Source organism: Lichenostomus cassidix, chromosome 6, assembly GCF_008360975.1.
Source record: "Lichenostomus cassidix isolate B80296 chromosome 6, HeHo_3.0, whole genome shotgun sequence".
In the NCBI taxonomy this organism is placed as follows: Eukaryota; Metazoa; Chordata; class Aves; order Passeriformes; family Meliphagidae; genus Lichenostomus; species Lichenostomus cassidix.
This window is the reverse complement of record NC_139487.1, coordinates 33,165,024-33,182,749: the sequence shown is the minus strand read 5'-3', so window position 1 is coordinate 33,182,749 and position 17,726 is coordinate 33,165,024. Positions and strand designations below refer to the sequence as shown.

The 17,726-nt window shown below is 49.5% G+C and overlaps 1 protein-coding gene across 1 annotated transcript; it reads right to left on the bottom strand.

Annotated features, from left to right (window-relative positions):
* Positions 1–2,068: 2,068 nt before the first annotated feature.
* On the bottom strand, positions 2,069–16,614 carry LOC146435684 (putative neutral ceramidase C). Its single transcript, XM_085064460.1, has 20 exons — positions 16,447–16,614; positions 15,687–15,775; positions 15,164–15,313; positions 14,476–14,652; positions 13,995–14,122; positions 13,359–13,436; positions 12,803–12,923; positions 11,964–12,089; positions 11,554–11,640; positions 10,594–10,698; positions 10,409–10,490; positions 9,846–9,961; positions 8,245–8,339; positions 7,360–7,399; positions 6,412–6,507; positions 5,834–5,929; positions 5,132–5,281; positions 4,322–4,381; positions 3,683–3,771; positions 2,069–2,577 (listed from the first exon to the last, which is right to left on the bottom strand). Exons 1-20 carry the CDS (start codon positions 16,571–16,573, stop codon positions 2,388–2,390), a joined length of 2,202 nt encoding a protein of 733 aa, XP_084920586.1. The 5' UTR covers positions 16,574–16,614; the 3' UTR covers positions 2,069–2,387.
* Positions 16,615–17,726: the final 1,112 nt, after the last annotated feature.

Sequence of the window (17,726 nt, the reverse complement as noted above, 5' to 3'; positions counted from 1 at the left end):
CCTGCTCACTAGCCTTTGGGAATGCTTGGGGTGAGCTGCTCTCTCCGTGAACACCTCAAATGCCTCTCCGTGCCCAGAGACTCGTCCTGGCCTGGCTCCAGCTATCCACAGGATCACAGACATCCAGATTTGGGGTTGTTTAAGGAATAAACATGGGAAGGGTGACATTCCTTGGTCCCCAGCCCCACCCCATGTGTGTACAACCCTGGTTGTGAAGATGTTAGAAACCAGAGAGCTGCACACAAACACCCTCTGAGCGAGGCTGGAAAAAGTCCCAGACAAGCAGAGGATCCAACAAACCCCAAATCCTGCATGAAAGAGAGACAGCAGAGGACTCTCCCCTCTCCCCCCAGCGCCTCGGGTCAGATCCCAATTTAGCATCTCCTAACAGCGCTGGTAAATTGGGAAGGGATAGGATGTGCAGGAGGGAGGCTGTGGCGTGCTCGAGTCGTGCAGAGCAGCTCAGCCTGCGGACACAAGTCTCCCGAGTTCATGGCAGTTTATGTCCCACGACAGCAAAAATAAAATAAAGGTGGAATTCTGCCCTTCTCCCGAGCACGTAGCAGGGCACAAATGGCTCTCCGCCGAGGGAGAGCAGCCCGGGAGAGGGACGAGCAACTGCGATGAGTAGTGAGTGCTATATTTAACAGCTGGCAAAGTGCCCAAATTCCTGATTTTCTTTTTTTCTTTCCGGGCTTTGGTTCGGGCTTGTTCTCGTGTAAAACAGCACTGGCACCTAGTGGCTGCTGGATCCAGGAGCAGCATCCCAGGAAAAGCGTGCAGGGAGCAGGGAGGGGCTGCTAGTCACTGTGTGCCAACAGCCACGGTGCTGTTACAGAGCAAAGAAAACCAAGGGCTTCTCTCCCAGGGAATTTTCTAGACACAAAATATTATGTCACCCCCCCCAGAACAGCCTCCTGAACTTCAAAATCCTGTTCCCACTGGTGACAGCCAAATAAACACGAGAGGTTCCGCAAGGGGACCTGCTCCTGGGACTCTCCAGACACCCTAATTCAGGCTTTCAACACTTCCTCTCCCATGGGAACCCCCAGCTTCCTGAAACCTCTCTTTTGGGGTCAGATGCTCACGGTTTAGAGGGTAAATCTTTCATTGTGCAATTCAACTTGGCTTGCTTAAACATACTCAGAACTACTGGAAAAAAACCCAGCTGTTAGTGGGGTGGCTGGGGGAGTTATTAGGACATCAGGAACATCTCCAGGGATTTGATTCCCAGTGATGTTCTCTCAAAGCTCTCTCTTTTCCCTGACTCAATATTGCCACTGCTTTGAGTTCCTCTGGATGGGGATCTCTGAGACTGATTGCAGCAGGAAATGAATAATTCATCCTCTCCTACTGATTTTAAAGAGCGGCAAAATTATCTGATTGATGATTCTCTGAAGAATTAAAGAGATTGCATACAAAATTGGTACACATTATTGGAGCTTATTAAACATTTACTGTTGTTTAGCTGTCAGACCCTACAAGAATCTTAAATCCGACCTGAAATATGTTTTATTCTCTCTCTGGCCCCCAGTTCTATCACTTACAGAGGTCAGAAGAGATTTAGGAATTCTGGAGCTGTCCCTACTTATGGCAGGGCTTGTGTGAGGCAGCTCAGGAAGGAGCAGCACTGGGTCATGGCTTTGTCCAGGCAGCTCCTGAAACCCCCCTGGGAAGATCCTCTCCATTCCTGAGGACTTTTCTTTGAGGAAACCCTTTTGGCCAACAGGTTTGGGCACTGTCCTTGTGCCCTGCAATAGTATCCTCATTCTGGGCTTGGATGAACTCTCACATGGGTTGAAGGGGGACCACAAACCCTTCTGGTGACACCCTGTAGGTGACTCTGGGTGGCCCTTCATCCCCCCAGAGCCTGCTGGCCTTGGGTCCTTCCTGATGGTCTAACAAAGCAGGCTGAGGTCTGTTCAGAGCTGCCTCACCCACAGCTTTAACTCCTAAATTGAACTAAATTGAACTCCTAAATTGAACTCCTAAATTCAATTCTTTCTGATTTCCATGGAATTCCCTCCGGGAGAGCCTATTCACCATCACCAGGCACTGGTTTCATGGCTAAACAAGAAGTTACATCTTTTATTTCAATAAGAACCAGCTGCAATCAGGTCTGGCCAGGACAGGAACCACTTGATTGAGGACACACGAGGAGACTGATCTGCAGGGAAAAGCCAAAACTTCCCAGGCAGTCGAGCTTTGCACAGCAAAGGACGACCAGCAGCACTCGAGGGACAGCAGCCACAAAAACCCTCCCAGAACATCATGGAATCATCGAGAGTTGGACGGGAAACACAAGAATCATCTGAGTCCAACCTCTGCACATCGCAGATATCCAATCTACTGCTCAGGGAGAGCCTTCCTTTAGGGAATGGGATCATCTACGGGGCTGTGATCTGAAATGCTGAGGAGGAGCCTTCGAAGGGAACGGTGATGACGCGGAAGAGGGACACTCTCTTCTTGTGGTGCCCGAAGTAGCGCAGCCGGTACATGCCCGGCTCTGTGCCAGCGGCGATGTGCCACTCAATGGTCACATTGCTCCGACCCCCCGATCCTTTGCTCCAGTAAAACCTGCAAAACAGGCCCAAAAGCACAGTCAGCAGGGAAATCCACTTTTCATTGGAGCTCATGATGTGCAGTGAGGTGAAGGCACTCCTGTTAAGTGCATTTTAAGTTTCTTTTAACCTTCCCTTTCTTTTTACCTTCTATTTCTGTTAACCTCTCCTTTCTTTTAACCTTCCCTCATATATTTAGGCTATCAAAGCAGCAACCAAAACTAAGCAGGGCTGAAAAATATCTGGAAACATGGGGAAATAGGTCACTGGTCTTGTTTGTAGACAGAGAATATTTCTACCAATGTGTTCTTACATTTAGAGCTCCCTAGAGCATCACCTCTGAGAGCAACATTTGTCAGCTTAGTCCTGCCTGTGCAGGGGGAGAGCTAAACCAAGAGGGTGAATATTCACTAAAATCATGAAGTCTGTAGTTATTAAGCTCAGGACTTCCGGCACCCATTTCTACACCAAAAGCCCATTTTCTTTACAGAGCCCTTGTGCAAAAGCCTTTCTGCTCAACCTCAAAACTGGGCAGGGAATGCTCAGCCTCAAAACTCCACACACCATCCAGGCATGAGGGGTTTTTCAGCTGGCTCTGGTGGAGCCCTGCTTGGGAAGTCAATGAAAATTAACCCCCAGCTCTAAAAGGTAACACCAGCCTTGCTGCTTCATGAATTTTTTCCTGAAGACTGACATCTTTACCCTTAACTTTGCTTTCTTCCAAACTTTTTAAATTGTTGCCTGTTTGTGCTGCATGACAAATCTGGCCAGATTTTCCCTGTGAGTCTCTCCTGTTTTCTGTTTGGCATCCTACTCATCCTCATGGTGTGACAGATGGATGGATATAGCCTAGGAACAAGCTGGACCACAAACCTTCTGTAATTCCTGCCCTTCCTTCTCCCTTTCCCAAATATACAAACCCCCATTCCAGATTCTGGAGCCAAGGAGAAAACCAGTTTTGCCCAGCTAACCCCCCAAATAGGGCTGATCCTCCCCTGGAGAGCATCACCTGCAGGGCTAAGGTCAACCTGGTGTTGGGAGCTCTGGAATGAATCCCTTCAGGTTAGACTGGAATGACTCCCTGCAGTCTGTGGGACAGGGAGATCTGCTCAGGCACCCACCTGGTGTCCCAGGAGGCATCATTCAGCACCACCCGCCAGCTGCCGGAAATGTTGGAGTATCTCTCCACCGTCAGGAAGTTATGCTCAGTCTGGAACAAAAACACCACAGTTAGCCAGACACTGAAGGTACAGGCACATCCCGACCTTCTGTAGCATTTTAAACTGGGGAAGGGACTGGAAAATGTGGTAATTACTGGCAAAAATGCATCTATTCTACTGCCAAAGCACAAATTTAAGCTGATAAATGATGCAAAGAACTGATCTGTAAAAAGAGAAATGGCAGTGGCAATGTCTATACAAGGTGAGCAATGGAATGAGATAAGTGCTTTTCTAATTCCCTTTGTTTTATTAAAATAAAACACCAGGCTGATAGGATGGAAATTAGAGACCAGGTGTACCCTGGATACCAACAAAGTGTACTTGGCCTAACACATAACATGGTCCAACTTCAATAATACAGAGAGATCATGAACAGTCCAAATTCACTTCTTTGCCCCGAAAGCTTCCTGATGGTGGGAATTCCCAAAGCACACATCTTCTTGTGGTCTCCCAGCAAAGTAAAAAAACCTTACTTAACTGGAAAATTAACATCCATTAATCCCAAACACCCCAATTCCAGCATCATTCCATCACACTTACCGCATTCTCTGCAGAGTTCCTGGGGTTTGCCCCCACAAAAGTCACTGCAGCAACTTCTCTCTGGGGGGGAAATTGAGATTTGTGTTAAAGGCCGAGCAGCACATTAAGAGCATCCTTTGAAGAGGCCATTTGAGGTTTTTAGGGGTTTGGTTGGTTTTGTGGCGTTTTGTTGTGTTTGTGTTGTTGTTGTTTTAAATTATTTATAGTTTCACGTGTTGCAGCAGCAGTGGACAATTTCTGCTTTGAGCTGGACAATTTCTGTGCCTTGCCACACCGCTTGTCCTGCTTGCTGAATAAACTCCCCCACTGCACGTGAAAAAGGGAGGAAATAAGGGAGATTTTTCAGAAAGCCTCCCTGCCTTACTGCTGGAGACAGCAAGGAGATGAAAGCCCTTGCCCTGAACATCTTATCTAAACGCCGAGCACTGAAAACAGAGGCGTTTCTGGCATTTTGATTTCATTTCATCTACATTCCACAGCACAGGCATCAAAGGTGACCTGATTGCTGCTTGTAAAAATCACTGTACAATATTTGCCTACTTAATCAACTGCTATTTTGTTTTGAAGAAGAGTGGGAAATCTGCTTTGTGCTGAATGAAGGGCTCTTATTTCCCCCTTTATTCACCCATTTTATTCCCACTGAGGGACATTGGCCCAGAAATGCTCTGTCCCTGCCTTCTCAGCCATGCCCACAAGAGAGACGAGACCTGTTTGCTCTGAGGGCACCACGACCCACAGACTTTGGGCTGAGGGGTAAGAATTTAAAGGCATTTTCCCAAACAGCTTTTAGGGAATCCCTGAAGCTCTTACCTCCTGATACTCTTGTCTCACTTCTTCCAGCACATCCCCAAAGTTTTTATTGGCCGGCGTGCTCTCGACGCTGAGAGAAGGCAGCAGGATCAGGCTGGTCACGTTGAAAAGGGGGGGCTCTGGACCACGGGGCAAATCCTGAGTGGCATTCTGGGGGAGGGAAGATGTGCTCGTTAAACATCCACATGGATAGCCAGGATTCCCTGAGGAACCACAGCACTGCTCCGGCTCTACCTCCCAGTCTCTGCTTGGACAGATTGTAGGAATAATAAAGTGAGGTGAAAGCAGAGCAGAGGATCTCCATCTGTGCCCTGCTTGCAGGAGCAATCCCTGCAGGACACCTGCTGCCCTGGTGCTGGGGTCTCCTAAATCCAGACTCCAGGATATCCCAGGATATCCCTGCCCACCCATGCACGTGGTCACAGTGATCATGGGCTCTGCCGGGTACAGCAAAAACGGAGTAGATTTCTTTCGCTTTAAGTAGAAAAGCAGCAACTTCAGGCCATGCTGAAAGGTTGGAGGTATTGATTTTTGAGCTGCAAACTCCCCAGAATTTCTCAAGTGCTGTCAGACCCCCATTGCAGGAATTATTTTCATCCCATGTTTCTCAAAGTGGTTTCTGAAGAGAAAGGTAACAGCCACCACCACTGACAGGATTTAAATGTCCCCAGCAGCCTGTGGCATATCAATAATGCAGCTTACCAGAGCAATAGCCTTGGCCAGGCCCCTGTACAGCTGGATGTAAGCAGAAAGGGTGTGTGGCCCATAAATGGTGGATGCGGCCTCGTACCGTTGAACCTGGAAAGGAGAAATTCGGGAAAGGAGGGCTGGGAGGGCTCCTGAGTGGTTTGTACAGCTCATCCCACCCAGCTGAAGATCAGCAGTGAGGTTATTTACTCCCTTTCTGATAAGGACACAGCCCCAACCCCTTGCCAAAGTTATTTCTGCTGCAATTTCAGGTTACTCTGCATTCTCCAACCTGTTGCAAACAAGGAGGACCTGTTTGCTCTTCCACCTATCACAGTTTTTACCCTCCTTGCTCTTCCAATTATCAGAATTCTCACACTCTTTGAAAAGCTTACAATGCAACTTGTCCCCACTCCAACTTTTTGGGGTGGAATTCTTCCAACCCCAGTTCTTCCAGCCTTCCCTCCCAGCTCTCTCTGCCCCTTTTTGTGGCAAAGAACTCTAAACACCCATAATTTGACATGAACTATCATCCCATGGAGTCAAGAGCTGAACTCAGTTAAACAAATCCAATCCACAATTTTAATATTTACCTGGTACTCCTCATAGGTGGCGATGTAGTGGGTGTAGACATTGCACAGACCTGCAATCACAACATTCATCCCTGGTGTCCCATGGGAATCAAACTCCTAAGGAAGGAAATAAAACCCTTACCTTGAAACAACTGCTTAATGCAGAACTATACTGTTGCTATTATTATTGTTGTTATTATTATATCAATATTGTTATTATTGTTAGGGTCATTGTCATTATTATCATTGCTGTTATTGTCATTGTTGTTGTTATTATTATTATTATTATTATTATTACTATTATTTACCAGCACAGAATACAAAGTCATGGTGGGAAAGGATCTGGATGCTCGGGGATGGAAACCTACAACTGCAATTTGCCTTTTTTAATGTCTCATATTTACTCCCCAAAGAAAAAGAGGACAAATAACCTCTCATTCCAGTAAATTCACTAAATGTAGGGGATTTTTTGGAAGCTGATGTCTGTATACTCCAAAAAAAACAGGGATATAAGTGTGAGAAAGGCTCTGTGAATTTTGGAGATGGCATCTGGGTTTGGGATTTTATTCAGGCTGCAGCCAGGATGTGTGAATCAAATAGAAAAAATGCTTTTTGCCTTTTTTTTTTTTTTTGCCAATGGTTTTCATGTTGCAAAATCCTGGTAGGGATTAAGGAGCTAAACTCCTCCATCCCAGAGCCAAATTCCTGCTGGCATCAGCTTTGCCTGGACCTCTGTGGAATTGGCTTAATGGATTGAAACCCAATAGGGTGGTTTTTTGGGGAGGATATTCATTCCTCCTGCCTGTGAGGAAGCACATGGAAAATCCATCTGAAGCAACTGGCAGAAGGAAACATCTGTGGGACACGAGCCCCGTGAGCCCAGCTGGGAGGAGAGGAGGGAAAACCAGGAGGCTCAGGAAAGGAGAAGTTCCAGACGTGCTGTGCTCCAGGGAAACCTCAGCAACTCACCCTTTGAACAGCTTCCCGGAGCCTGCGTCCAGACATGGTCCTAGGGCATGGAGGAAACAATGTCAGGTTCCAGAAACCATGGAATTACAGAATCCCTGAGGCTGGAAAAGCCCTCCCAGCCCATGGAGTCCCAGCTGTGCCCAATGCCCACCTTGTCCCCAGCCCAGAGCACTCAGTGCCACCTCCAGGCCTTCCTTGGACACCTGCAGGCATGGGGACTGCAAAGCTCCCTGGGCAGCCCCTGCCAAGGCCTGAGCACCCTTTCCATGCAGAAATTCCTGCTGCTGTCCAAGCTGAGCCTCCCCTGGCCCAGCCTGAGGCCGTTTCCCCTTGTCCTGTCCCTGTTCCCTGGGAGCACAGCCTGACCCCCTGGCAGGAGTTGTGGAGAGCAGGGATCTAAAGCAGGAATTGCTGGCTGGACTTGCAGTGTCCCCCAGAAATTCCCACAGCTCCTCCAGCTCTGCTCAACCTCCCTGAAGATCTCTCTGCAACAAATTCAACCAAAAAACCCATTTCACACCTATCAGCACAGCCAGGGAGAGGCTGGAGCCACCCCAGGGCTGGGTAGAAATAAAAGTACTAGAGATAAATCATTATCCTATCTAAATTTGCACCACTGAACCGTGAACAGCCAGTGCAATTCATCATTGTGGTGTTTGTGGTGCCAAAAACACAGTCAAAGTTAACAAAGTTTGGTTTCCTTGAAACTGCATTTTGCAACAAACAAAATGCTTCAGGAAGTCTGTGTGCATCTCAGTCACTTCCATGGTGAGTGTGGGGATGATTTTGAGCCTACCCTCCTTTCTACCTGCAGGCAGAACTGTTTCAGGAGGCTTGGATGAAATTTGGCTGCAATAAATAGAACAGAACCCAAGGAATACACACGTGAACTCCCCGGGAACAGCAAGGATAGCCAGGGATCCGATGGCAGCGATCTGCACATCCACGATGTCTGGGTGCCAGGGGTGGGGCCAAGTCATCTGAGGGGGAGGAAAAAGTGCATATAAATACTCTGGTATTGTAGGCAAAGAAACAGCTGAAGTGTCTTCCTTCCTACAGTCATCAACCAGGCAAATATATTGATTTTGTGACTTTATTTGTAAATTAAATTTATTTGTAAAACATATGAGAAATTGTGTTACCTTCATATGTTATCTGACCATAACAGTCACATAAGCCACAGGTAAATACTATGGGTAATCCCCAGAAAACCTTAAATAAGGTGTTGCCAGAAGGGCAGCTAAAGGCAAAGTGGGTAAAGAAGGTAATGGTAGCACCTAGGAACTCCTCACCTGCATGGAAAAAGGATAGGGTTGGGATTGATAAATGAAAATCCCACTCCAGCGAGCCCAAAAATGGGGTTTTTTTGAGTAGAAATTTACTGGGGGCAAAATATGAGTGACAAAACCTTGTGAAGAGCACCAGAAGCAGGAGGCCTGCCAGAGCATCCCCAAAATGTGCCAAAGCCATAAGAATAAAATGTAATTTGCTCTCAGCAACGCCATCCTGCCTGGAGGAGGAGGCTGGGAGGAGCTGGGACCTCTTCTGGGGAGAGCTGAGGTGAGGAGCTGATGGAACACAAAGTGACAGCTGGGAGGCTTTTAAGGAGGCTGCTGAAAGGGATAACAATGAATTTCCTTATCCAGATGGCATCCTCTAAGTGCTCTAAAGAGCCCTGGACATGATCCCTCTCCACCGCAGCGCACTTGCCTCGGTGCCAAGGGAGCATCAGGTGGGAAACAGGGCTGCAATTCCCATCTAAAGCCATAAAGCAGGATTTTGGGAGAGCTCAGGAAGAGCAGGGATAGAGATCCCCATCCCTGCTGGCTGCCCCAACTCTAATGGAGCAGGATCATGCTGGAGACCCTCACCCCAGGGCACTGCCAGCAAATCCCCGGCGTTGGGACAAGTCCCTGGAGTTTCCAAAAGGCACCCTGGGGAGTTACTGCATTTCGTGGGACCAGTCTGTCCCATGGAAAGAAGAAAGGTCTTTTCATGGATTAAGGTAGGAACCAAATGGAAAATCCACCCAGAGTTACTAAGATCTGAGCACCAGCAGAGCATGTCCTGAAGTCTGGGAGGCAACACTGGTGGCTTTCCCTCACCTCCTGCATTTTCCCTGTGCATCCAGCTCAGGGCTGCTTCACCAGCAGAGAATTAGGCTGGGATAGATTTCAGTGGGGTTTTTTGTGACCCTAGTGAGAGCAGCAGGTCTGGCTTCCCCTCCTGGGTTATACGGAAAACATATGCTCTGAAAGAGAACTCCCCTCTCTCTCATCCTGTTGTGAGCAATGACAACTCATCCTTGCTTTCTCTTTCCATGCCTTCCCAGCCCATGCAACCTGTTCCCCCTCCTTGTTCTTCACCTGACATGGCCTGTAGCTCCCTAACAAACCCATTAGGGACTGGGATCTGTGAGGATTGCTGTTCCCAGCCCGGAGCAGTGATCCCCGCACTCCCCAGGGCACACATGGGTGTGTCCTTACCTCTCCCGTGCTGAAGAGGATGGGCTTGGGTTGGTGGCAGGCTTTGGTTTCGTTCGATGGCTCTCCCAGCAGCTGGTCCCGGATTTGATCCCAAAAGGGGTCCCCTTCTACTGAGCCTGGAGGGTGAAACATCCTCTAACCCTGCTCCTCAGCTGCCCCAGCAGCTCCCAGACAAACACTCCCCTCTCCCAGCTCACAGGGCTGGGATATTTCTCAGTGGACTCCAACCACCTCCCTTTCCTGGGGGGGTTTGAAAAGCTGAGCTCCAGCTCCATCCTGGCAGCCTTTGGATCATGAGAACAAATGAGAAAAGTCCCAAGCCAGCTCCTTCTCCTCCCCACTCCCCATCCATCCCCTTGCTCTCCTCCCTTCAGGGCATTTCCACATCCTTTTCCCAAAGCTTTCTGATGGGTACAGACAAACCTGCTGGGGGTTTCCTCCACCTTCCTGAAAACCATTCCTTTGGCAGCTGTCTGGTTACTCCAGGGGTTTTGGTCTGTCTGGGGGTGCCCCGTGCCCTCCCTCTCTGCACAAAGCCACACTGACAGCTGCCCCCAAATTACCTTGGGTGAAGTTGAAAGCCCCCACTCCATCAATAGTTCCCGCGGCAAAGCTGTGTCCTAAGGCTGGTTTGCAGGTTTTAACCTAAATCAGAAAGGGAGAAGAAAAGGAAAAGGAGATAAAAAAGCATCTCCCCTCATGGTGGTAGGTGCTGCTGTGGGAATGGGGCATTTCTTCCTGCTCTCACCGTGTGTGTGGCATTGAGCTCCACCGACACGTTGCTCATGTTCACCCACTGGTGGGCTGAGCTCACGGGTCCTGTCACCTCCTGGGAGGCTTTTTCATACAGCTCCTAAGGGACACACCAGGTGGGAAAAAATCCTTGAGGGACAGGCAATCAGGAACCCAGCTCTGCTGAGGAACAGTCATATGGATAATTTCCTCATTCTGCCTTCCCCAGGCCTCTTCCAGGTGTTGAAGCAAATCTGTCTTTCCTGAGTCCCTTTGTTTTTGTCACCCTGGCTCTGCACTCTGCATGCCCTGAGCCCTGCAAGCTCTCCCTGTCTCAGGGAGGGAGAACACTTTTCTTTCGCAGCTGAAAAATGAGGTGTTAAAGACAAGAGGATTAACACCCCAAACCAGCATTTTCAAATTACAACACCTGCAATGCTGTCTCTAAACAATGTGTTGTCCAGTCTAAATTTAGGTGTGTCACATCAGAGGAAATTTTCCAGTACCATTAAGATTTCCTACGCTGTCCTAGGCCTAACAAATTCCTGGCTGTGAGGTCTCCTTGATTCCAGCTGAGACATCAATAGCTGGTTGCAAAACTCATTTACCAAATCAAAATCAAGAAACTTTGGAGCAATTTCAATCTACAAACATTCGCCAGAACAGGTACAAGACAGAGCAAGTGAATATAGAATATAGGATATAGAATATAGAATATAGAATATAGAATAGAATATAGAATATAGAATATAGAATATAGAATATAGAATATAGAATATAGAATATAGAATATAGAATATAGAATATAGAATATAGAATATAGAATATAGAATATAGAATATCCTGAGGGATATAGAAATAGGATATGGAATATCCTGCAGGAAGCGACCCACAAGGCTCATCAAGCTGCTTAAATGAGTATGAATTCCTGCCATAGCAGCACTCACACACACTCAGAAAGCAGAATATCCCTTACCTTTGCTTTCAAGTAGAGATTTTGCCCTATAATCCTGGTGCTCTCAAACATATCATTCCCAGGCCCCTTGGCCATGCACATCGCTGCCTGTTGGGAAATTTGTTTAGGGGTCAGGGGGTATGGAGGACATGTGGCACTGCCAGGTGGCTGCCAGACTGTGGGAACTGAGGGCTTCCTGCAGGCCCCATCAGAATTAGGCATGGGGTTACTGCATTCGAGATAAATTTGGGGTGAATGACCAGAAAATAGGGTGCATGAGGACAAAGCACAGTTAATTCCCGAAAGTGGCACCCAGGACAGTCCAAGAAGAGGTGACTTTTAAATTTTAACGCCCTCTCCACGCAGAGTGGTGAAGCCATGGGTGTGTATGAGTTTCTGTGCTCAGGAGGGAAGAGGCAGGGCACACTCACCCCTCCGTCGGGACAGCTGCTCTGCGGGTTGTCGCACGACTCGCCCGTGTTGGCGCAGAACGGCCCCCGCGTGTTCGGGGACACGTCTCCCAGGTTGGACGAGGCGAAGGCGGCCACAAAGGAGCCCTGCCGAGCCCAGAGGGCATCTCAGGGCAGGGAAAGCTGCAGAGCCCACGGGCAGCTCTCCCTGCAGCTGCTCTTAGCACTGGGCACAGCGCTGCTTTATTGCCAGAGTCACTGGGAGCACTGGCATGAGGGTTTGGGCACATCCCAAGGGCAGGGCAGGAAAGCAGGGGAGAACTGGGTGCTCATGTTGCCATTTCAGGGAGAACTTCACACCACTTTGGTGTGCAGAGTTTCCTCCTTCCCCTCTTCCACCTCAGCTCTTCCCATGTGTGTGTCCCCAGTTTCTCACATTGCTGATCAGAGGTTTATGGGTCACTGTAGCACCTTGCACAGGACTTTTATTCCCTTCCAGGCTTTCACCAGGACTGATTTAGAGGGTGAGAGCTGTAGGACCTGACTCTGGGGACATTTCCTAGGTTGCTCAGGCCTTGAACACTTCCAGGGATGGGGCAACCCCAACCTCCCCCGTTTGTAACAGTTGGATCAAAATAACTTTAGTTTATTCCTAAAGCCTAAATAAATACTATTGATTACTAGTTCAGAAAGTCAAGAACACACTTTCCAATTTCCCTCGTGTAGAGGAAGAAAGGAAATAAATCAAATCATTCCCCTCTGCCCTTGTGTTTCTGTGTTTGCCCTGCTGTCCCTTTTCACTTCTCCCCGTCCCAGCCCTTTATCCCCCATTATTTGGGGCAGCCTGAGGGCTCTCCCACCTCTCCAGGGAGCATTCCCTTGTTCTTCTCCTGCTCAAACAGGTAGGAGGCGTAGCCCACGTTGTCACTGTTCACCAGGTGGTTGGAGTTGTTCATGCTCACTGGGTGCACAGCAAACCAGCTGAGGGGTCACAAAAACACACAGAAAAGGCAATGTTCACCCTGTGTGCTGGCAATTGACTGGTTCAATCTTATGGATTTGTGGGAATTTCTTTTGGGAGAGTACGAATGCAAGCTCAGTGTGCTTAGGGATGAATTAACAAGGGCAGAGGATCCCCATCCTCTCCCTTCCCAACCAGGAGGGCTCATGGCTGGAGCAATCCAGGCCTTGAGGCCACAAGACGTTGTCACTGTCATTATTGGGGCCACCAAGAGCTCCTTCAGACCTGGACTGCCTCTTTCACCAATCCAGAGAATTGTATTTTGCAGCGATTTTTATAGTCAAAGGAACAAGGAGGAGTCAGTGATGTAAAAAAAAGGGGAAAAAATGGAAAAAATTCCATTCTTACAAAAAATGAGGGTATGGAGAAAAATCTGCTGCTCTGGTGGTCAGTACCTGATAAGGCCTAGCTCATGTCCATCCTCATCCTCCATCTTCAGCACCACCATCTCTTTATCCGTGTTGGATGAATACCTGGGTGAGGACAAAGCAGGGAAATCCCACCAGAACCAGAGCCGTGGCTGTGCTCTGCGTTGCTCTGACAGGTTCAGTCCCCTCTAGGCTGAACAAGGAAGTGAAAAGGTCCTTCCAGGTGTTACCAGAGCACAGTGAGGACTTCGAGAAGCTTCTGAAACCAGCTGGGAAGGTGAGGGAAGAGCTATGGCTGTCATTGTCCTCAGGCACTGCTTCTCCAGGGGATGGAGAGAACACAAATTCATGCACCAAGGACATCACTTTAATACTCTCTGACTCTCTCTTTTTTAAAATAAAGCACGAGGTCACATCCCTGACCAATTCCTCATGCTTGGAGAGGGCAGCCACAGCTTTCAAGCCCTCACTTCGCAGTTAATTTTCAGGGATGCACACACCCAGGTGATGGGCACAGCATCATTCATTCTACCCCAGTCCTGGCTCCGCATTCCCACATTTCTCCTGGGATGTGCAGCAGCACCAGCTGTGGGCTGGCTGGGCCATGGTCCCAGCTGAGGGCTTCTCTGCAGGGCTGTGTTTCTGTCCTGCCTGGGCAGTTACCTGTTCCGCTCGGACTTTGGGTTCTCCAGGTAGGAGAAGGGGCTTCGGTTGATCTGGCTGTTCTCCACTGTGCCTCTGTTGATGAAGAGCCTTCCTTTCTTCATGTTCTCATGGGCAATATCTATGCTCTGCAGAGCAGCGAGACAGGGAGTATCAGTCTCTAAGGCATATGTGAGGTTATCTAGAAAAACTCTTCCTTTCCTTCCCTGTCCATCCCCAACCCTTTCTTGGGAATTTGGGGGTGCTTGTTTGTTTGGGATTTTTTCTTAACTCATCTAAAACTCCAGAAAATTATGATAATAACATTTTTAAACTACCCACAGCTGTCTCTGAAGAAAGAATCCAAAGCTCCTGCTTTTTGATCTGCTTTTACCAGCAAATCTCCAAGTGTGCTTAGGGCTGAGCCATGCACAGGTGTCACCCCAAACATCACGGTCAGAGCTGAGCTAGGCGCCAGCACGCTGAGCTGAGTGACACTGACCTTGACAATGCCATTGACGATGGAGCTGAGCGCTGGCCTGATGAGCCCCTTGCTGGTGATCCAGAACAGGGTGTACTGGAAGTACCCTCCAGGCCCTGAGTGCGTGTGGGTGCCGCTGAGGATGACGTTGTCCTGCCCGTACAGCTCCCCGTACTTGCTCTGCAGCTGCTGCAGCACCTGAGGGGAACAAGGTGCTCCTAAAAAACCCCTTTTTGTGCCCAAAGGCTGCTGAGATTTGTGCCAGCCCTTGCATCCATCATCCATCCATCCATCTGTCCATCCATCCCCCACCCATCCATCCATTCATCCCCCTCCTCACTCTTCTCTTTCTGCCTGGCACAACAAGGAGCTGTTGGCTTGGCAAGAGCCTCAAAACAGGAGAATCTGATAGAAGACCTCTCTGTCCAGCTTGAAGGCAATCCCAGATCATCCCCAGCTCTCCAGCATCTCCCTCCCACCTTTGCTGCACTGGAGGCACCACGATAACGTATTCCCGATTCAAATGAACTCCTGGTAATTTTTCCACTAAGAAAATCATGAGCAAAGTCCAGCCTCGTTTGCTGAAGAATCCAAAGCTCTTCTGCAGCAGAGACACAGCATCTCCCCAAGGAAACCCCAAACAGCCGCGGTGCTGCCGTGCTCCACAGGGGAGATGCAACCACCCAAGCCCTCCTGTGCAGCCCCGTACCTCCAGCCTCACTCTCTGGGACACCATCCCGATGTCGGCGCTGACGAACACCACCCGTTTGGAGGTCTCAGGGTCTGCCACGATGAAGGCGCGGCTGTAGAGGCGCGAGAGAAGCCCCCCACCCACCTGCTCGGGGTTGGCATATCCCATCTGGAAGAGAGGAGCTCAGTGAGCGCTCAGCCCTTCATTCCTCTGTGCGCATTTTTCCAAGCGGATTTGCCCGGCAGTCAGAGGACTCATCCAACAGCTCAGAGCTGCAACTCTGTCTTGCCCCATGATTCCAGCAACCATGGGATGGCTGGGCTTGGAAGGGGCCTTAAAGCCCATCCAGTTCCACCCCCTGCTCCAGCCCCCCTCCCACTATCCCAGGCTGCTCCAAACCTCAAAGAAATGTCAACTCATGTTTGGAGATGACGTATGTTTAGCAAGGCAGAGGCTCTAAACCAGAAATCCTGCAAAAAATACTCACAGAGGATGAAAAATCAGTATTTTTTCAACCCCATGAGGAATTCCCCCAACTCACCAGAGGGACTTGTGCCACAGGGCCTGTGCAGTCAGCTCTGCCAACACCCACCAGGTAATTTGCTTTTTCTGCTACAATGTTGTTGGAATCTGCGAGAACAATAAATGACAGATCAGCAGACACAGGAGTGAGCAGAAACAGCGACAGAGGTGAAAGAGCTCTGGCTGAGTGCTCTGAGTGGATTTCCAGCGGGCTGTCCACTTGCTGAGGCTGTGAAGGCCTTTAGGGTGGCCAAGGGGGGACCAGGCAGGAAGAACCCCAGAGGAGCTCTCCAGAAGGGTCACTGGGCTGTGTCCAATGGGTGGGGATGCACAGAGAGGGGAACCAGCCCAGCATTCCCAGTGAAGCTCTCCAAGCCCACCAGTACCACGCAGCAACTAGATCCAGGTGCTGTTTCACACAGACAGTTTGGCTCAGCAGGGGTAAGAGAAGGGATGGCATGTCAGGAGCTGCTGGGGAAGGACTTGGGAAGAGAGAAGGGCACATCCAACACATCCTCTGTCCAGTGCTGGTGCCCTAGTCCTCCCCCAAAAAATCCCATCAGAACCAGCTGAGGCTCAGAGCAGGGAAAAGCAGCTCTGGGCAATGATCTCCAGGCACTGGAGGAAAAGCTCAGTGAAAGGACCACATGCAGAGGTGATGGTGACAGCTCAGCAGTGGCCTGGGGACCCTCACCTGTCCCCCTTGAAGTTAAACCCTGCCCTGGGCACAGCCTGGGGCAGGGGCAGGGGCAGGGAGGGGCTGGGGTAGCTCCACTTGCCCTTAGAGTCCTTGTTGAGGAAGTGCAGGACCAGCAGCACCACGGTCAGGACTATCATCAGCACCAGGCACACAATCAGGATCACCTCCAGCCGGGAGAAGGAGCACTTGGACCTCTTGCCCCTCATGGTGGGGACACTGAGGATGCACAAAGGAACCCGTGGGACATCCCAGAGTTGGGCACATCCCGCCCAGAGCACACATCCCACCCTCAGAAAGCTTTCTGTGTCCCCCCTCCTGGTGTCACAGCTGGCAGCAGCCCCTCAGGGACCTGGAGGTTTATTTTTCAGCTTAAGGCAGTGAAAATACATCTCCTGCAAGCAGCAATCCCTGACTGTCACCCAGCCTGGTAGGACAGGGAGAGCACCCAGATTCCTGACCCTGTGTTTCCCAGGACACTCAGCTCACCCTTCTGACGAGTTCTTGGAAATAAGCCCCACAATATTCCACCAGATCCTCTGTTCACTGAGTGGCTGAAGGAGGTGCTGAAGCTCTGGAGCTCAGAGCACGTCAGAAAAGATTATTGTCACCATAATAAACATCAATTTAGAAAACTCAGCTTTAAGGCCCCTCCCAACCCACCCTGGTCTGTGATAATTCTGTGATTACAAAAGGAAAAACAAGGCAGAGCCTCTGATTCTCTTGGCAGTAACTTTTGCCAGCTCTGGTAAAGCTCCTGCCTCCTGGCCATTCCTCACAGGGAGTGTGCCCAGGAAACAATAAACCCTCAGGAAACAACTGCTGAAATGAGCACCTATGGCTCTGAAAAGGTTGCACTGAGAAACCACATCAGCAGAGAGCCAAGTGGTTACTTAGACTTGCTCGAGGTGACCTGTCTTATCAGCTTCCTCTGCCATGGCAAGGTACAGCACTCATGGCCAGGGCTGAATTTCACAGAGCAAATATTTTAGTGGCAACAAATCTAATATTACAGGGCTCCTTCCTGCCCTCTTTATTCCCTGAGTGTGGCATTGGCTGCCAGGCACCACGAGCTGTCCAGAACTATCCCAGCATCAGCCTGAAACACATCAGCACCACTCACACTCGCAGCTCTCATCCTCCAGCTGATTAAACTGCCCAAAGAACACTGAAAGATATAAACCCTGATCCCATGGCATCCCAGGAGAATCTCCATCAGGCTTACCTGAGTTCCCTTGCCTGTCCCCACAGCTCCCAGCTCGAGAGCTGCTCCAAGCTGGAAAGTTCAGCTGGAGAATTCTTGCTGAGTAACCCTGTGAGTCAAGAGTGGCACAAGATAAGGAGAAACCAATCAATAATTTT